The 21,794-nt window shown below is 39.5% G+C and overlaps 1 protein-coding gene across 2 annotated transcripts in view; it reads right to left on the bottom strand.

Annotated features, from left to right (window-relative positions):
* LOC139289951 (ephrin type-A receptor 6-like) overlaps positions 1 to 21,794 on the bottom strand; it is a 49,954-nt gene that overhangs the window by 5,141 nt on the left and 23,019 nt on the right. For both annotated transcript variants that reach the window (XM_070911736.1, XM_070911660.1), the window contains exons 7-12: positions 15,605 to 15,760; positions 14,059 to 14,409; positions 4,740 to 4,864; positions 4,189 to 4,351; positions 2,764 to 2,869; positions 1,255 to 1,325 (exon numbers count right to left, since the gene is read on the bottom strand). In XM_070911736.1, the coding sequence (XP_070767837.1) occupies positions 1,255 to 1,325; positions 2,764 to 2,869; positions 4,189 to 4,351; positions 4,740 to 4,864; positions 14,059 to 14,409; positions 15,605 to 15,760 (972 nt within the window). The remainder of the gene's footprint in view (positions 1 to 1,254; positions 1,326 to 2,763; positions 2,870 to 4,188; positions 4,352 to 4,739; positions 4,865 to 14,058; positions 14,410 to 15,604; positions 15,761 to 21,794) is intronic.

Consider the following 21,794-nt stretch of genomic DNA (forward strand, 5'->3'; position numbering starts at 1 on the left):
TTCTTGGATCAATCACAAATCCCCAAATCAAGCACACAGCAGGTGGAATGGTTAGATGTGTCTGCAGGTCTCAGATCGAATCCTGAGGCCTACAGGGCCACAAGAGCTCTCTATGAACTGTCTTAGTAAATTACACAGGACACTATTTTGATCCCCAAGAGTGATACGCTTCCCCTGTGGAGCAATCCATAAACTTGTTTTTATCTGTAATTGTAGCACCACATTTGGGTCAATCCTGCAATTCTAAAACAGAGCAGCGGTTACCCAAGTTTTGTCACAATCCAATAATGGGTGTGTGAGATACTGCGAGTGGAGAATGGCTGAAAGAAATGAAATATTTAGCATCAAAATACTGGCCAATCTGTAGTATGCACAATCAATAGCGTACACAACAGTGATGCAGACAGACGGAGAGATATTTCTTTGTGTAGTGTAGTGTAGTGGTGTAGTTAGACTGCGCCTACAGCTTAGTTTGATCAACACATGTGTGTGTGTGCTAAAAGTATTGAAAGGACACGGGGAATAAACATCTTTCAACCGCTGATTGCAGTTTAATGTTTTGTTATCTGGACGATAACCCAGACAAAAGATTAATACTGGACTTTTGGATATTTGGGAGTTGGGACATTTCCGATAACAATATATAGTCATTTTTTTTCACATAGACACATAACCTGAACAACCATCTTGATACACATCCTTTAGGTTTGTTTTCTTTAAAGAATTGTGACCAAGATACATATTGAGCGGGACATTTTGCTCTCTGGTGGACAAACTATGTGATGGAGACAGTGTTTCTAAATGAGCTCAAACCTAGTTTGGTATATCTGTACTGCAATTTCTTGTTACTTATTGGCCAACATATACACAGTTATCTGTACATGCAATGAGCCAATATTGGCTGACATTTTGGAAGAGTAGATTTAATCTTAACTTTTTGATAATGTTGCTTTTTAAATAGGTGATGCACAAACCATTTGAAGACTTTTGAGTCTGGATCAGAATTTTTAGTTTAGTTTAGAACAAGAGTTGGCTTTGCTTTTTCTTTTCTCTACGCACTAACATTAGCATTGTGCTCTCACATAGCCAATCATAACAAGCCACAAACCTTCAATTAACTCCATCAACCAAGTAATTGGATGAACTAACAAGACAGCGAGTTGTATGCATACCAGTGTGAAAACCCATGCAAGTAATAAGAAGCCAAAACAGAATTTAAAACACACACACAATAAAAAACATTGCATACAGTACCGTGTCCACTGCGGAAGCGAGTCCTCCTCTTCTCCTCTGACTTCATCCTGGCTTTAATATACCCCTGACACCTGTACAGGTGACCCAGTAAGAATCACCTTCAGCACCACATAAAACATCCTCACCATCTCTAACCCTCTCAGTGTTTTGTGCTCAGCAACACTGTGAATTAGTTGACATTATCAGCAGGAAACAAGTATTTACTGCCCTCATGACAAAAGGTGGGAATGTGCACATGTATTCTGACAGCGGGAACTGCTTGTAATGCCACATCATCAATCTTTGGTTTGCAAAGACATCTCTGGTTGAAAAAACAGACAGCCATTTTCCTCTTTTCTATAACCCATTCTTTTAGAGCAATTTTTGTTCTTGCCTTTATGTAGTTCTTTTTATTTTCTTTCATTTCCCCACATTTATCCGTTTCAGAGTCCCAGAAATTCAAGGCTTTCAAGGCTCAGTCTCCATAGTGAGGGAGAGTTGAGACAAAAGTAACAAACACTAGTATTCAAGAAAAAGAGCAATTTGCAGCCTCCATGTAAAAAACATAGAAGAGGGTTGCCCTTTGAAAATGTCATCATATGATTAAAATGTGCTAATACTTTGCAGCTTTTGACTTTAGAAGTGTTCATTTGTATAAAATGATTTATAAGACATAAGCCATATTGATATTTAGACTCAGTAGAATTATATACTATGAATTATAATGCCTTAATCTAAGCCTAGTCTAAGTCTAAATATGATTGGGTAACATTTTTGTGAATGAAATAACAGGTAGCCTTTGAGAGCAACTTAGGGGTGTCGATTATGCTAACTATCAAATCTCCCAAATGTGCCCCTGGTCACTAACAGGACACGTTCATCAAGTTGAAACAAGCAATTTGCGAGTTTGTGCCATTGAGAGTTTAGAGAATCCGACTTGGAACACGAGCAAGCTTCACAGAAAAATGTAAGAGAGATTTAGGATAAGAAAACAAACATGTTCTTGTATGAGGCCAAATGTCCATCATTTTGTTGTCTGGGAAGTACCTGAAACAAGTTTTTTGTGTGTTCAGATATTTTCAGCGTATAATATTTAACTCAAATTGTGTGATCAAAAATTATCGCTTCATTTTGTATCACAGTTAAGTAAAAATCCAGACGGAGTATCTACGGATTCTGGGCCATTTTTCATTGTTTATTAATAAGTGCCACTAATGGTAAAACCCTGCGAACCAGAGGCGGACTGGAGACAACAGTCTGAGATAACCTGTGGAAGTTAATGGAATGGAGCAAACTGCTGGTACATGCATTACATGCTGAGTAATTAGGCAGAAAATTGGTTCAGCCATTTGGAAAATAAGAGTGTCTGCTTGGTGGCAAAAGAGAGTCCATTAACAGACTTCTGGTTGTAGCGTCACTCTGGAGATTATGAGGAGAGAAGCACAGAGGTGTGTGTGTGTGTGTGTGTGTGTGTGTGTGTGTGTGTGTGTGTGTGTTAAACCAGCACCGAAGAGAAACGGGGTTTCTTACCGGCCAGTGATGAGGAGGAAGAGGGTAAGGATGACCAACAGAGAGAAACCTCCTACAGACGCTGTGACGACCACCAGAACTTGACCCTGATCAGCGATATCAGGATCTGAGGAAATTGAGAAAGCAAGGGGGGAAAACAGAGGAAAGACCAATCAGCTCCTGTTAACATTAACATCTCTCTCCCAAACCAGAGAGCTGACACACTACTCACTATGAATGGAAACAACATTCAGTTTCTGTGTTGCTAAATTAAAACTTCCTCCATATTTATCACTGTTGAAAACGCAATAGAAGGCATCCAATCATTTTATAGTATCCTAAATCTGACCAAAACCAGACTGCCTTGTCATGAAACTGATAAAACAGATTGAGGCACATATGTTGAAGCTGTTCTACTTCAGACCTCGGCGATTCATAACGTTCACTGAAAGATTTGGCCGCACAGTAAGTTGGACATAAATCTTTAAAAAAAAATTTAAAAACGTATTTTACTTTTCCGTTGCTACGTTGGAACATCATGGATATTTCTTCTATGTATCTCACAACAAAAGCTATTTCAAACTATTCTGCGCTTTTGCCTGTGAGCAAACAACAAAATATACTGTACATATAAAAAATGTTTTCATAACAGAAATAAGTATCTTTAAAAGAGCGTTTTTGGCAACACCTCTGTACGACTCAACTTAGAAACTTAGTAAGAAACTGCTTTGCTCTTGGTGATAAAACTTAATAGTGTATCTATTTATTTCCACTGTTGTTTCAGACCTGGTCTTAGACTTCTCCAACTGTATAAAATTCAGGTTAATAGGAAAACAGTGTGGAAACATGAAAAAGGTCTAAATCACTGTGTGTGAGCTATGTGAGGGAGAGCGTTGTACGGGTTGAATAAGGTGAAAGAGAAGATGGTACATAAGAAGAAGCACAATCCAGTACAAAAATGGATTTACGTCAGATGCAATGGTAAACGGGAGTCTGAGAATGTGAAGGTGGACATCTACATATTCATCACCCAAAGTGTGTATCTTGTAGGAGGCTGTGCATTTCTGCATATTTCAGCATTAGAATCAGCAGAGCGTTATGTGTGCATCAGGAACTTACAGAGCTTATAAACATTTAAATAAATGGCTCATGCCTGAAGAAGCACTGATGAGTTTCACTGATCCATAGCAAAGAATGACCATAAAATGTCTGCAGGGATTTTTATGGGGTTGTTGATCAACACTGATGACTCCACATCTCTGGCTTTGAAACTCCCTTCTTCACCCGCGCATTGTTTTAAAACAGAGCTCCATATCCGTTGGCATTTCAGCACAAATAACTGACTGAATGACTGAATGACTTAATATTATAACCATCCCTCCTAAAAACACCAGTTAGTATAAAAACAGGCACGATTCCCCCAAGCTCGCTCCTCCACAGACGTACCCTCAGCTGCAGTAGCAAACTCAAAGTTGGGGCTGTATGCTGTGTAGCCAGCAGCAGTGCGAGCGCGCACGTGAAAGACATAGACAGTGGAGGGGCTGAGGCCTGTTACCACCACGCTGGGGCTTTTGGTCCGCGTTGATGAGTAGCTCAGCTGCTCTTGCTCCTAGAAAAGCAGAGACAGATTGCCAGAGATGATAAACAAAGGCAGGTTTTTGGCAGGACAGACGAACGTGTTTGCATAAACCCATTATCAACGCAACATTAACACATCATTTTTATCCTATTAACTATCAGAGCAGATGGTGAACAAAGCAGAGATAGCAATATATTATGGATGCTACACTTACAGTAGATTTGGGGGTCTGTATGTGAACAATGCACATTGTTCTGTGAGCAGTGATTGTTCCCAGTGTATGTAATCACTTGTGGTGAATTTCAGAGCTAAAATAACTGTAATATAAACCATTTTCAACACTAAGCAATTAACACATATGGTACATAAACATAGAACACTGTCAAACTAACTTTTTTAGTAATATACAAGACTTTACCTTCTCATAGTATTTGACCTCATAGTCCACTATGTCTGAGGGTGGCGGTTCCACTTCTGACCAGGAGAGGGCGATGCTGTTTTCAGAGGCCCAGTCTTTCCTGACTACACCCACCAGAGCAGGACCTGAGGATGTAGTCAACAAAAAAAGCGTGCAGGGATTCGAGTCAGCTGTGACTACAGGTCGGTGAGGAGGAGGCTGTTTGGAGGTCTTTAAATGCTGCACACGTGAAAGTTCAAGTGTTTAAACAACAACAACAACGACAAGATGTCTTTTCACACCATGGACACTTCTAGATGAGTTAATTCGCTAGTTTAAATCTCCACACATTGGTAATTTCATGATACTTCTAAAATAAAACATGTACTAAGAGTTGACTTACTGATATGTTTATGTCATTCTTGACACAAAGTATAAGGATTGGGAGAAACATAAGCAAGAAAAATTGCATTTTTCTAGCAGGACTGAGAAGCTCACAGTCACCTGACCAAGAGGCCCAGGGGAATGAGGAAATGAGTGATTCCAGCCATTTATTGCTCGAGCCACTGCAGTGAACTCTAAAGCGAATCCACTAAGTTCAGAGACACCACTGCAAAACACATTTTAAAAGTGTCTCCAGCCATCACAAGAAACATATCAAAATTAAACTAAAAAGTTTCAGAACTCCAAACTGGGAAAATAAGTCTGAAATAGAGCCTGAGAAAAGTGCTCGCCTTATACGTAACATCTCCACTCTCCAGCTTACAGTTGACAATCTCAAGTAAAACTTTTGAGAAATGTAACAACATGGTGGCAGTTTGGAAGAAAAATTGTTTCTGTATCAGAGGAATACCCAAAGGGAAAGGATGGCCAAGAAACAACCATTCTACTGTCCAGCTCCAGTGTGATGTGCAGCCCGAGAGAAACATTTTTGCTAACCAAACCACCAGAAATGCAGCAACTGTTTATCATGTTTGTCATTATTGCTGAATTTGGGGGAATATTTTACACAAGGCTGCTGAGGAGACACAAAATCACCTAGCAGAGATTCAAATATTTACCATCAATTATTCATAAAGCCTTTGCTTGAACAGAATATGATTTGGCAAACTAATAGATCCAGTCCCTCTGTTGTCGAGCGTGCTGTTTGGGAAATCATTGTTGGAATACAAATTCGAGCCCAGATTGATGTCTTAAACTGTCCTCATGCTCAGAGAAGCAGATAACCTACTACGCACAGACTGGGTGGGGCACTTCAGAAAGGTTGTCGGTGTTACCGTATTTAGTCGCATGCAAAGGGGTTCAGATGCAACTTTCACATCTTGTCAAGAAGCCAAGATTTTCGAGCAGCGGCTCGGCCCAGACAGGACACGTCACAGTCCAGCAGCTCAACTGTTTGTATTAAAACAAAAAAAGAGCAGAGAGAAAAATGGTACCCACAGGAAGCAAGAGTTTGATGCTGACTCCTGCAAAAATGCACTGTCGAGGTGACAAATCTGAGGTGTGTCCAATTTTGCATTTCTTTATCCACCTAAACTCTAAACTACATCCTGTCGGTGAAACAGAGCCACAAAACCATGTCACAGTGTTTGAATAAAAATGACACCTCTTGACAACTGAGATAAGTTTTACATAGGATTATCAAAGGAGACAAAAACCATCATAAGTGTGTCAATCATTAACATATCAACACCCCAAATACCCTCAATCATTGGACTGTGCTGTCTATCAAACACTTTGCAGAGCCAGATCACACATGCCATGTTATTCCAGGTAACATGTGCCCTCTCTGTCCTGGTGGCAGGTGGTGCCTGAGCTGCACAGAGCGAGTGGAGATGTTGTGGGAATATCTCAAGCCTCTCAGTCTGGCTGCCTGCTGCAGTTATTAATGGCAAACAATAGACTCACCAACAAAAATATACACTGCGTATTGACAGAACACTACAGTGCACAAGTACACAGGCAAGGCAAGGACAAACTGTCATCTGTGCCGTATCTGAATTACCGAAAGTTAGAGCCTAATAATGACAAGTGCAGTGCCTACTTAAGAACAGTCATTATTACAAAGCTCACAACATTAAACACCAGTTCCTTTAAATGTTAAATGTTTATTTATAGATTTATAGATTTATAGATTATTTTCTGACCAAGGGTCCAAAACCCAAAGATATTCAACATACTATCTCGTAAAGCAAAGAAAAGAAGCTGGAACTCTGTGATGTTTGGTTTATTTTCTTGATTACTAAAATGATAAATTGATTTTCAAAATGTTCTGTCGATCGACACAATCGATTAAACTACTTATTGTTTCAGCTTTATCACACAGTGCTGACAGGAAACCTCTGTAGTTATCTACTATAAAAGTGGAAGTGCATGCAGGTGAAGGCACGCACGAAACCTGAGGCGAACATCAACTAATCTGAAGAGGAACAGCTGCAAAATACATATCAGCCCATGAGGCCAGCAGAGACATCTACAGTCTAAATCAGGTCACTCTGTAGTTTATTATCAAAGTCCATTGTACACGGGCCACAAGTTTGTTTGTGGTGGCTTATTAGTAGTTTTACATTTATTTAAAATCGTAAAAGGATTCCCTGCACAAAATCCTCAAAATCATGCATGAATAGACCCCATAATGTAAATGAGTGAGTACATTTGAGACTATATGAGCTGATTTTTTAATTAATCTGTTAAAACACATCCAAACAAGAATGGTTCCCATAAATGTCATGTTCAAGTAAGTAATGATGATGTACTTCAGTCGGCATCAGTGTAACCAGGCAGATAAATATGCATAACCCACTTAGGGGATAAGAATGTTTGCGAGAATCACATTACTAGAGGTGATTTCTGTCTGCAGCATACAGTATAATGTTATGTATCAGTCACCACGCGTGTGTGTGTGCATATTTGCAAAGTGAGAAAATTCTCTAAAAACCCTCTACACTCTCATGCAAAAAGCTATTTTAGTTTCAGGATAAATCAATCCACTGGTTAGACACCTACTGTTATGTATGAGAAACAACGATTATGGTCATTACATTCTAATCTCAATTCACACATCAAAAGATAATTGAGAATCTGTAAACTCTAGTTATTGGCAACATGTAAAAATAGGTTAACCCTCGACTGTAGATGCTCAACCAGATAAGGAAAGGACAGAGGGGGGAAGAGGAGAGAGAGGAAGAGTGAACAGGGAGAGCTGTAAAGAAATCCCACGAGGTTGCATCTCCCCTGCATCTGAGCATATAAATAGAAGTCAGCCTTATTCCCAGAGCAGAGGAGATGAAAACAGAAGAGAAACCACTGGAGGAAAGTGGAAAAGAGCAAAGTAAAAAAAGAGGAAAATCTCCTGAATCAGGACACCACAAAACAGTGGGAAATGTTCACACATGAATTTAGCATGAGAGAAGTCGTTGTTGTTGTTGTTGTTTTGTAAAAGAACAAATCATGATGTTGACAATACCGGTTTTACTGGAATAACAAAAATATACAAGCCAGCAAACACCAACCAACCAGTCCAACGTTTTTACGCCACTGTTGAACTGATTAAACATATGCTCAGAAGATGGAGGTAATGAATTAGGAAAAACAGCACTAAATGAGTGAAATGACTGATTCATTAGACAGTACCAACGGTGGCTCACACAGCGCAAATACTATGTGCCATGGAAAGCCACAGATGTTCAACAAAGTGTCGGATTGGAGGGTAAGGGCTCTAAAACGATGTGATGGTGGTGAACTCACTGTACGTGTGAAGCTGTAATCAAACTACGTACCACAGACTATACATGTCCAAACATTTGTTTTAGTCTAACATTACCAACAATGAGTCTGAGGACAATACAAAAAATAGTATCGAAATGTATTACTAATTACTTATTACTTAAGTATTTATTCATCTGATTTTAAAAGCTAGTATGATGAACACAAGTACAAGCTGTAGTACTGGGGCAGAATTGAGCACAACTCTGATGACGCTTTGTTTCGATTAGCCAACAAAAACCCATGTAAACTTCACAGGTATAATCTTTAGTGTAAACTTTCTAAGGCTCAATAGCCATTTTCCGCCTCTGCTATGGCACAATCCTTCCTTTATTATCTTACATAAGGATTACTTTTAACACAGAGTGAGTCTATCTTTGCGGTTGTCTCTCTGCTCCTGTTGTAGGAGCACATTTTTTACCTCTGTGCAGCAAGCACCTCACACAAATTTGCACTGATTTCTCTGTGCCTCCTCGCAGAACACTGCAGCGAATTTTGTGGGAGGAATCGTCAGTGAGAAACGCTCTGCTGAGCAATATCTACAGTGCTCATAAACACAGAGATCATCCTGTTCACACGGCTCTGCATTTCTGCCTTGAGAGGCGTCAGGACAACAGCTGACCTTCATCAGCTTCAACAAGCAGAAAACCAGCATCCTGTGCTACAAAGTGAAATTAAGTGTGGAGGAGAGAATGCAACAAATAGGCAATCAAATGTTTTCTGAGAATCCATGACTGAACATTATTACTAAATATTACTCAGACACTGACTGATAACTATATCATATCGTCGAAGGCGATGAACACTCCACTCTGTTCAAACACAAAGTGATCATGCATCTTGCTTAACTGAGCATTTTAACTTATCAAGGTTAGACAAGCACACAGGCAATAGAGAAGAGAAATTATTAGTAATTCAGATTAATAGGTTTAGCATAATTAAAAGCATAATGAGGCATTAATATGCAATTTACAAACAGATAGTGTGCCGACAGAAAATAAATCACCCCCCTCACACACAAAAAAATCCAGTTAACTGCTAATTCTGCTTTTGATTGGCTATTATTCCATCATTGGCATACTATCACAATCAATTATACGAATCACCTTGCAGCATCTGCGTTAATTTCCTGTCCGTCCCAAGTCCATCCAAACATGAGTTCAGACGAGCACAGATTTACAACAAGCATTTCTCTCAACTCGATGGATGTTCCACCTCATTTGAATTTATATAATTTATATATATAATTTAAGTTTTGGAGTGCTTGAAGAATGTTTTGCATTTAACAACAGACTTATTGTGCTTTGATTTGATTTTCTAGCACTGGCCTGTTATTAGACAGCATCATCAAGAAGATTCTCCTCTGTGCACAGCTAAAATATATATGAAATGCCTCATGCACGTCACTTGTTCATTTACATTTTGTTTCAGTTATTTCTGAAGAATTTAACAGATGTGTGATATTGTGAATTACCTGTGGACTCATATAACATCTCAGTCCAATGAAATGCAGATTATGAGCCATGGAAAACTGCACTCAAACAGTATTAATGGTGTACAGTGTGCAAACATACTATTTATCCCACATAAAATGTGCAGGACAGTTATATAACTGCAAACAAGAGATCAGGCTCATTCCAACCTGCATCAAAGCACACAATTAAAGTAAGGGTCATTGTACTCTCTCTAATGGATATACATCTATATATGGAACTATATCTATCTGTTGTACAATTGTATGATGACACTCAATCAAAGAAGAGGGGTATCTTTACTATAATGGAAGCAGTAAGAGAAGAAAAAAGTGTGTGTGTGTGTGTGTGTGTGTGTGTGTGTTTGTGTGTGTGTGTGTGTGGGAGAGAGAGAAAAACAAGAGAGAGCGCAGGGAAAAGCTGGAGAAAGACTAACAGACCATATGCAAGGCTGTAGGTGGTACATGGGTTTGGCAAATGTGAATGAATTAATGAATATTTTATTTTAGTGTCTGGTCATTTACATAACCCATCCCTCGTGGGTTTATTCAGACACATGAACTAGCGCCAAGCAAAGCATTCTGGCATGTTAGCCCACCATCATCTAACAGCACAATACAAAAATCACATATACACATATATATAAGCATCAACATTGTCCAAACACGAACATAAACTTTCCAAAAATGACGCTCCGGGATATATTCCTACGTACCAGACACAATACACAAATCCAAACAAGACAAAAAGAAACAAGAGTCTGAGGAAAAAAGAAACAAGAGTCTGAGGAACCCACCCATTCTCCTCCTAACCCACGCTTTAGAGAGATATTCAGAAAATGCAACAACATTATCAAAAAGGTATTCAATTAAAGCTGCATTCTTAATACCTATCAAATCCAAATCAGGAACATGAACTTTTCTAGACAATATCTGTGTGTGCAACTGTCATATGTGTATGAATTTGTTTGCCGCCTTGTTTGCATGCTTGTCAGGCTGTGTGTGCGTACAGTGTGCCTACTGAGGAAAGGCGGTTTGACAAGTTAATCCACTCTAAACATCCTAATGGGAACATCCCCACAGGCTGCTTCTCCTCCTCTACAGAGATTATTTTGCATTCCAACTTCCTCCCATCAGTCGAGCTGCCTTTGCCAGAGAGATGGGTATGAAGTGACACAAACACACCTGACATCTGGTTTCCATGGTGTGGTAACAGCCAATCAGCAAAACATTGCATTTCTAAAAATAATACTTTAACATAATATTTTTCACTGTATACTAGGGAAGAATTAGCCACAAGAATTAGCCACAAGAAATGAATGTTATTAACTTTTCTTGAAGGAGCAGGAGCATGTTTTAAGACCATTAAGATGGCAATATGATGATTGGGACCAATTTTTCCCCTCACTTATCAACCATGCACTCCACATTGGCTGAAAAACTAAGAGAAGCATAAACACAACTCCACTAAACACAGAGAGCCTATAAATGCAGAAAGGATGTCAGAAAATGATAAAAAAAAATGAATAAGAAAATGGTAATATTTAGGAATTACACATCAAAGTCTGCCATTCATAAACACAATGACAGCATTTGCACAGTCTGAATACTTGACAACAAATGTGAAATTACATTTTTATTCCCTCCGCTCAGTCTCGGGTCCTCGCTCTCACTTAAACCGTGGACTCCATCATTAGTGCTGCTTCATGCTCATCTGGGATATGACTGTTTTTGACACAGCAAGCTGCTGTACGCAGTTATTCAAGATTTGAATCTGGCTCACAGTTACACTAATAATCTTACTGATCTGAGTCATTTTTATTATGGGTCGGTCGATTGGCTGGTCGAGCATTTTGGTTCAGACGGAAATATCTCAACAACTATTGTACCATGGAATTTGCGAATCCTACTGACTTTTTTTGTTTTCTTCTGAATGACTGCAAACTAATGACATCCTCATCATCCTCAACTGTACTGAACCGTTAAGATAGCATGTAAACACACTAAACTAAGACGGTGAACATGGTCAACATTACACTTGCAAAACATCAGCATGTTAGCCGAAGCTTGTTTAAATATCACACAGCATTCTTCTGATCAAAACAGAGACTTCAGAATTGAGACCAGAAGTCTTTAAGACTGTTCCTGGCATCTATTGTTCATGCAATGTAATCTGTAAGCCTTCAAAGTGACTGTACTTGTAGAACAAACTTTCAGCCAGGAGAGTGTATGTCTTGCTGTCTCAAAAACTTAAGAGGAAAATAGGATAAGGATAGGATGTTGTATGACATTGTTTGCACTTCCCATGCTCCACTCTATGCTGATAGGACGATATCAGCCTATTATTGCATACATAGATGATATACCCACTTCCCAATTCCCTATTTTTGTATCTGAGCCACTGACGACTGAATTTCACTGCTGCTGCGCATGCCGAAAGGGAAGAAATGTGCACATACATCCCAGTATAATTTATTAATCCACTCTCTTTCCTTCCTTCATCTCATCCTTCTTCATCAGATATTTCATCAATATTCTTGCCTTTAAAATATGAGGTTCAGTTGAATTCAGGTCTCCTATTTTTCTGATTCAATCCAAAGACAATGCTGCATCGAGGACAGCTGGCTGTAGTTGACCTCAGGTCAGTCGGGTTCTACTAATTAGGTCTAGGTTCAGATCACAGTGGCTCTGTCAGCTCTTCACCTCTTGATACATTAAGCTGGACACAGAGACAGGGACTGAGGAGAGGACTGAGTACTCAGGAAGGAGAAAGGCAAATCTAGCTGCAGAATAAATAAACCCCTGCCTGTTACTGTAGCACAAATATCTTCATCTGCTCCCAAACACAGTATTCATGAGTTGTGAATCAGGTGTTATGTAACGACTGGACATAGCATAAGCATGTAAATCAATCTTTATAAATATTTTAGAGCTAAATATGGCTATTTGAATGTTAACCCTCAACCATCTCTCCTGCAAAAGGAGAACAAATTGAATACATTACATGCAGATGTCCTGTCAACTAAAATTTGCCATTTTTAGGAACAACTGTAGTCACTAGTGTCCTCTAGTCACTATGCACCAAAGTTAAGGAATTGAAGTCAAAGCTTTCAGACACAGTTTAGTTTAGCAAATACAGTGGACAGTTGTCACTACAAGCATTTGCCCAAAACTGGTTGCTCACATCCAGTCCACAGATACTCCATCCAATGCCCAAAGAGGTCAATTGTGGATGCAGGAACATAGCACAATTTGATGTTTTTGGTCAACGCCTAATGCTCAGGTAAGTTAGGTTGTTAGGTGCAGCGGGTATTTTCGGGCAGCGGCAAGATGAACTTGTGGACAAGCGAAACTCCTAGTAGCTTTTGCAACCTGCTAGTTTGTACACTATTTTTTTATCGGTTTTGCTTGGCTCGCTGCCATCCCACGGGTGAATGGTCCACTGGGGAATGGCCCACCATTCCAGATGGCCATTTTGCCCATGCCAGCAGGATTAAAATGATGAATGTGTCGCAATATTTTGTAGCTTACCATGTACTATTTCAGCCCTGCAAAATGTTTTTAAATTTATTTATGTAATTATGAAATTCGTGGCTGCAACGAACAACTTTTTATTTTCGTTATTAATCTTTCAAATATATTTTAAAGTCATTAGTTAGTCAGAAAATAGAGCTCAAAATAAGACCCTGGAGCCCAATGTGAAGTCTCTGAATTGCTTTTTTTGTCCAAAACCCAAAGTTCCTCAATTACAGTGATGTAAAACGTTGAAAATCAGCCAATCCTCTCATTTAAGGAGCTAGAACCAGCAAATGCTTTGCTTGATAAATGACTTAAATTAATAATCAATCATCTAAATAGTTTGCAATTGATCTCTTTCGATGGATTGATCAATTCATCCACTATCTGTTTAAGCACTTTCAAATGTTAAATTAGTAATTAATTGTAAATCTTATTTAAGTCAAGACGCCATATCAATATAAGTAAATCCTATAAATCTGTAGGACGTACATCTGCTTGTCATTATTGTCACTGTTGGACCTGAAGACAGTAAAACGAACAGAATTGGAAAGTGGCACTGAAGTGAACAAGAGCTCTGCAACTCACCAGCTTGGTGTGTATTGACGGTGACATTCGCCAGCGAGCGAGCAGCCACACCCAGCCCAGAGACCCCGTTCAACGCCTCCACATGGAAGGTGTAGTTGGCGTGCATGGCGAAATCTAGTATTGCTACAGAGGTACCCGTCAGACCAAGCGGCCGTGGGATGAACCGCAGGTCTGGCTCACATGGCTCACACTGTATCGCACCGCCGTCGCCGTCACCTCCATCACAGCGCTGGCACAGGATGTTGTAAGTGATGTCCTTCCTGCCTCCTGTATCGCTAGGAGGCATCCACTGCAGGAAGAGAGCCGTGTCATTGATCAATGAGACCAGGTTCCTGGGAGCTGACGGGGGCCCTGAAGAGAATGAAAAGGTATTTAGAGAGAGTTTACTCATTGATAACCCACTGATCACTTTGTCAGGTGTTTTTAAACAAATACGCTTGCACAAATATCGCATACCACGTATAGAGTGGTCTGGTTATTGTCTGAGTGGACAAAACACATCATCTGTGATCAGTGGTGCCATTTTAGACACTGTACTCTTGGAAGAGCCACTGTGTCTACAGTTTATTAAGAATATGAAATGAAATGTGCAGCAATAACATCTCACTTTTGGCATAATGCTGTGCAAAAATGCAGGTTGGTATCGGTTTCAAGTATAACAGCGAATACACCACTCATCTGACCTTGAGGATGAAGCTGAAGTGGGTACATGATCACCTAAATCTGACGATTAAAGGACATTAGCAGCAAGTGAGCATAATTTGAATCTGCAATGTGTGTGTGTGTGTGTGTGTGTGTGTGTAGGTAGGTGTGTGGGTGGTTGGCTTTCAACATATTCTGCAGTATTTCATTCCATCACCCTATGTGTTCATTTCCTGGGTAAACAGTTCTGAATTTTCACAACTGTACAACGTCTGATTTGGCAAAGTGATCAGAACTAAAGTCGAGAGAGTGTTTTTGAATATTTGTGCGTAGGTGTGTGGGTGGGAAGTTTTCGGAGTGCCCTAAGTGTTGCTACTTGTCAATTTCATGGATACTACTGTCAGATGTGTTTTTTTTTTCTCTCCTCTCTCCTCACTCGCTTTCTGTCTCTCTTTCTTTCTCTCTCAACCCGACCGGTCGAGGCAGATGACCACCCACCCAGAGCCTGGCTCTGCTCGAGGTTTCTGCCTGTTAAAAGGGAGTTTTTCTTTGCCACTGTCGCCAAGTGCTTGCTCATAGTGGGAATTGTTGGGTCTCTGTAAATAATATTATAAAGAGTGCAGTCTAGAGATAACTTTGGTGCTATACAAATACAATTGAATTGAATTGAATGTCCATGAATGAGGTACATCCAAACAGATGTTTTTTTCAGAAGATATAGAGGCATAAAGTTGTTGAAGCATATGTATAACTTTGCTCAATCATACTACTAAAATAAAAAAAGAGTAGATGGATGAGACGAGAAAGGTGGAACCACAGACTAAAATAAATTACAGACATGCAAACAGAAACTAAGAATTCCCAGCTGACAGAAAGTTCTTTTTTTTGTAATTACTCAACTAACTTGTACAAGCCATGGTGGAGGAGTCTTTGATATCCCTGTAGAAGCCTTTGTCGCAGTGACAGATGGTGGCGGCCTGATCATGGCTGGAGCTATGTGGAGGACACTTGGTGCATTTAGTGTTTCCAGCATATGCCTTGAAGAAGCCAGGCATACAAGCTGGAGAGAAAGAGGAGGAAAAAACAGGTTACACAAGGTTAATGTTCCTCATGCAAATTTCATTTCCATCAGCACACATACATTTAATTCAAAGCTCCAGCTGCTTCTCTCCTCACCTGTGGTCTGACCTTATTTCTTGAGGTACTATGGATCACTGTCACCGCCTTATTAGCTCACTAAGCAACATGCTTATAGTCCTGCCCATTGTCCAGTCTAACAAATGGAACACTCCTGTAAGGCCCCTTTTCTGATTCGCAAAGTCGCACAACCCACAAATATGTTTTGAAGTAAACACATTACAAACGGCTCATCGCCAAACTAAGGCGGTTTACAAGTATGTACTAGCAGACTTCCACAGCACCAAAATGTGTTTTTTTTTCATTGTGGTCTGGCAAGATTCAACAGGTTTTTCATTTAGATAGTTGTCATATCAAGTTGTCCGGACTGCAGACGGTCGTTCATGTTAGGTTGGCTATCAAGATCCAATAGTTAGCAAAAGTTACTTGAAGAATGAAGCGTTAATCAAACACTCAAAAAAACTGTTAACTGACCATCAATGGCTAACATAGTCCTGCCCTCACTTCAGCTGCCTGATTCAACTATTGAACTACTTCGCTAAACCCGGATTATTGCTATCACCAGCCAGCTAAAGGGAGACAACGTGCAACAGAAATAAGTTTGGAGGTACTGGAAGGTTATATTTCCCCTCCTTAGCTAGCTGAAGTATCAAGTCTAAAATAAAAGTGTTAAAAATAGGGTGTAAGTTGATGCCAAGTAAAGACTCATCCGCCACGAATATCTGTACAACATTTACATAAATATATCCATCCAATAATTGACAAGACATCAAGATATTTTCGGTGAACTGACAGATGGTACTGCTGCTACTTTAGCTTTAGCTAAAAATATTTGCTGACTGTTTCAGATGTGGAGATTATAGTTTCTAGAGATGCCAAATGAGGAAATATGTTTAATACAGCTTCAACGAAATGCTAGAACAAGAATATACAGAAGAGCAACATTTTCAGGCGTTAGGAAGGTAAATTGATGTGGTGGATACTACTGTATGTAAATGTTTAAGCTACGGAAAAGACTCTTGAGCCCATTCGTTTTAATCAGCAGGTTTAATAGAGTCCCAACTTTCAGATTCCCTTGAATACAGACAGAGGAAAGTTTGTATTATTTGTCAGGCAGGTAAAAATGCTATTAACATACAAATAATGCATTAAAAAATACAATTATAGCCTGCTTTCAGTCTAAAACCTCCATCCACTTACGGGGTCCATTCTGCTGACCTAAGTATTCTTCAGTTTTCCATCCTTACCCCGGTTCACTTTCCTACCTCATTACTTCCTCCCGTTTTACCTTCCCATTTCTTTTTTCCCCCCCATCAATTCAACCAACTCTCCTTTCCTTATCTCTCCAATTTTTCTCCAACTGTTTTGCTCTGCCACAATTTTCACCTTTTCTTGATTTTATTCATCTTTCTTCCAATATTTCTCCTTTTCCCATCTCTCTTCCTGCTTTCCTCTCCTTCGCTCGTTCCCTTAAGTCTTATCAGAAGATGGCAAAACCATTGCAGGCTGCCTCCTTCTCCCCAGACATATCTCAGCAGAGAAAAATAAAGAACTAATAGTGCCATGATGTAATATTCTGGGAATCTGGAGATCATTTTTATTGCAGGAGTGAAATGTATGAGTTTATATATGTGTGTGGATGGGGTAATCATTTAAAAATCATTAAATAGATATGCTATAAGACAATGCAATGATAAAGGAGAAGGTAACTTATTGGGAGATTCAATCAAGACTTCATGGCAGACAGCTAGAAGGATTTTATAATTTCGGCATTTTAATATTTTTCCCACAGTTACTGTAAGTAAGAAGCACACAGTATAGTGAGTCCATTGAGAAGCATTACCACTATAATCCCTCTGTTCGTATTAGCCCTTTTCATTATACAGTGATGAGTTTCATACTGTGTCACATGAATGATGTCCAGCTGCCAGTAGCCAGTACTGTACCAGGACTCCGTGTAAAGTATTATTGTTACTGAGTGTATGACCCTGGTGAAATTAAGTCAATTGAATTAAATTGTTCCTGGTACATATATTCATGCAGTGATGGTGATTCTGATTTAATAAATTCAGTAGTTGCAGATACACTAAAATCCCTCAGATTGTAATGCCAACCAACTGATGCAGCATCTAGTATCTACATGTATGTCAGTATGTCAAGTAACTTTAAGACACCTCGAGCATACAATACAATTATCAGTTTAAGCCCCATAGAATGGCGAAGGGTGAGGAGGGTTAGGGCTCAGTGGTTATGCAAAAGTCCCATTAATTTTCTCCACAGACAATGTTGGGTGACTGACAGTTGGATCACTTAGATAGGCCTGAAATTAGAGCTGAACGATTAGTTGATTAATCAATTAATCAATTAGTAGATCGTCAGAAAAAGCTGCTATATCTATTATTGAACAATCGTTTCAGACAAAACATCAAAAACTATCAAAATAGTTGTAGATTCATTTTCAGTCAACAAATCGATGAATCAACTGATGAAAGCATGTTTGATTGTTGGATGAAAAGTAGAAGGCACAAGCCTGTGGACATTAAAACGTTAGGTGAGAAGTTAATTACAACTCCCAAGGAGCATTTCGGCAAGAAAGATCCAATCACTAACTGTAAATTCTGCAACATGCGAATGTGCCAATTAATTGATTAACTGAGAAAGTGTCGATTCATTCAAATTGGCTTTCTAAACAGTCGTATTCTTTTCTATTCTATTTTACACAGCTATATTTCCTTGAAACGCAGTGGTAAAAGGTCACTATATTTCTTTAAATAGCAATGGTCAATGGTTTTGAATGAGAGACGACATGCGAGGTAGAGCGAAAATGACGATGGAATTTAGCAAGGAGGAAATAGATACATGGAAAAAACAATCTGCATAAACCGCTGGACATAATTGAGTATAAAGATAAGTAAAAGGGATGAGATTAAAGATTGACACACAGAAATCCTCGCCAAAATCCTGTTGCTGCTCTGCTCCTCACAAGAGGAGTCATTTGTCACCCAGCTTCCAATTTTTGAGGCACCTCATTCACTTGGATATTACTTTCCTCCAATGCTGAGCTCCTGCCAAAGGCAACAAACACACAGATTCATTTGAATTTCCAGCTGCTCCCTGCTCTCAGGTAAACGCTGGGAAGATCACCACCAAAAAGCAATTACAATACTCATACCACTATTTCTATCAAAGAAGTTGAAAAGACCGCCCCCCCCCCCCCCCCCCCCCCCCACACACACACACACACACACACACACACACATAATGAGGTCCAATTTGTTCACTGTCAGTTGTTTGGCTTTTTGTCATGGAACGCATTCTTATTCATGAAAGGAACAATATTGGCACAAAATACGTATTCCTACTCAGAGCAAATACTTCTGTACACACAAAACATACAACAATAATGCAGACACGAACACGTGTCGCTAGCTTTAGGGCGGATTTGTTTTCATTATCAGATATTCTGCTGATTATTTTATCGATTTATCAATTTGTCATTTGGTTTGGTGATATTCGATTTACTGTCATATATGAAAATCAGCTAATGTGGAAAGCAGGAAGCAGTGAATGTATTTTTGCTTGAGAAATGACTAAAATGATTACTCAAAATGAAAATATAATAGGAGGGGTGACAAAAATTTAACTGGTGTATTACTTTTTTGGCCACTTTGGGGCAGCGCTACAAGCTGTAAACAAGATTGTTATGTTGTCAACTTATAAACTTCATATGGGAAGTGTGTTAGCAAACAGTTATTTATACACTCTATACACAGCAGCTCTGGAGCTACATTAGCACTCATTTGAAGTTGAGTTCATGTCCACCTGATGAATCCAAGTCCAAAATTCAATCACTCTCTAGCTCTGTATTGGTCTCCACCAACTACTAAGAGCAGTAAGGGAAGGCTCTTTAAATGCTCGACTGTGTTCAGCAACTAGTTGCTAACTTTGTCTGTACGCCGTTCGGTGCTTGTTTTTTTTAGAGCATTTTAGCTGAAAACAGCTGCTTGCACGCTGAAAACATTGCTGATAAGAGCAGTAAGTGAATCAAAGCAGTAAAGTTGCGGGCCGGAAAACTAAAACAATGAGCTAAAAGATGCTCTGTTGAGCTGATGGGACCTGCAGAGCCAGGTGATAAGTAATCCCTTTTAAATTACACAGTAATTTGATCCATAAAAATATCGATCAGAGCAGCTTAAAAAAGACACTTATCAAAACATTTAAGAGTAAACTAAGAGTAGCACTTAAGAATGCTTGAGATTAGAGTTTCAATAGATAACCTACAGAGGCTCGGTCAAAGGAAGTACATCACCTGCACATTTGCAGGAATGCAATGACGTTTCAACTAAGAGATTTTGAGTTGTTTGGGTGTGTAGAGTTGGAAGTTTTCTCTTGGCTTTACGTTGTCAGAAACAGATGGAGCCAGAGACTATGTTTACCCTGGTCTCTCAGCTTTGATATGCAGATGGGAAGTTCACAGAGAATGAGTGATGCTCTAGTCTGGCTGAGCTGCGTTAGAGGCCAGAGTAAACACAGTCCTTAATGGACAGAAGAGGGGCACAGTGACTCAGATACAAGTACGAGAATGTATTGACTTTCTTAATTCCCATTCCACTTTGCCTGAATTTAAGGTCAAAGGTTCGTACTTGTCCTGCCTGATCAATGCTGTGTCTCGAGACAGCAGAGGTCATGAGTGAGCAAGCTAAGTATTGTCGATTTTTTGGAAAACTAGAGAAAAAGGGGAAAACACTGGTGGACTTTATTGTGTGATTCTGAAAATCTCTGTTAATGTGCGTCCTCACTATTCGTCTGTACAGTATGAAGAGAAGCTGGGCTGTGTTGGTATCAACGTCATGAAAAGTACAGGATGATGGTTGAAACCAAAATATTTAATGTATTTTTCGGTAATCACTTATCTTACTGGTGGGCTTTTGGTCTTGTCTGCCTATCTTTTCTGATTCAAATGAAATCCGAAAAGACGACTCTATTAGCTTCCCCCTCAATTCACTGCCTCCTTTTGAATATGATGGTGTGACGAAAGGATGTGGAACAAATAGCATTAGCGCTATGATGTTGCCTTATCTAGGTCATGATATAACCAGCCTATCTCTGAGTAATCCTCTTGTGGCTGACACTGAATGAAAGGAATAGAATAATAAAGCACTCGATTGAGATGTCAAAACAGTCTGGCAGAATGCTATTGGGGTGGAAAGCAGGGTTTGATAAGCGCTGATGCCTTTGTTTAGGCAGCTGGGAGGGAAAGATGGACGTGTTAGCGCAGAGCTCTGCTTATATTTGGGAGCGCTGGGGTTTTCCCTATTCTCTCTCTCTCTCTCTCTCTCTCTCTCCCTCTCTCCCTCTCTCGCTCTCTCTCCCTCTTTTGCTCTTTCCCCATGCTGCCTCTCAGACAGCTTTGATCACAGTACCCTTTGAAGCAGTGTTCCAAAATGAAAACGAGGAGAAAGCAGAAGTCATCGCAAGTTCATGCCTAAACTTCCTGCAACTACTTGCAAAGTGCACATCTTCATCACAGCATAAGCTCTGCAAGGCCTATGGAAATTATTGATGAGAACAAAATAATTGGCCATAAATCATTAATGCCATAAATCATTAATTGCAAGGCCATAATGTGTTGTTGCTATTGATCACCTCTTCTAAGCTAATGTTAATGAGTCCGAAGATGTCGTTTGAAACTTGCACTGCAGATCACCCTCGATAGATGTTACCTGACATTTCTGAACCCGACTACAACTGCTGTCAGTGCTGCACGATGTGGTAAAAAAAGATCATATTGTGATTATTTTGACAAATGTTACGATTTTGGTATGATTCACAATTAGAGGGAATGATCATGATGTTCATTTTCACTGACAAAACTATTAAAAGACATGATGATGTGGCATTTGTTGGGGTCTGTACCAAACAAACATGTTTTCTAACATCCGGAGAACAACATTTGT

The sequence above is a fragment of the Enoplosus armatus genome, chromosome 1, assembly GCF_043641665.1.
Source record: "Enoplosus armatus isolate fEnoArm2 chromosome 1, fEnoArm2.hap1, whole genome shotgun sequence".
NCBI lineage: Eukaryota > Metazoa > Chordata > Actinopteri > Centrarchiformes > Enoplosidae > Enoplosus > Enoplosus armatus.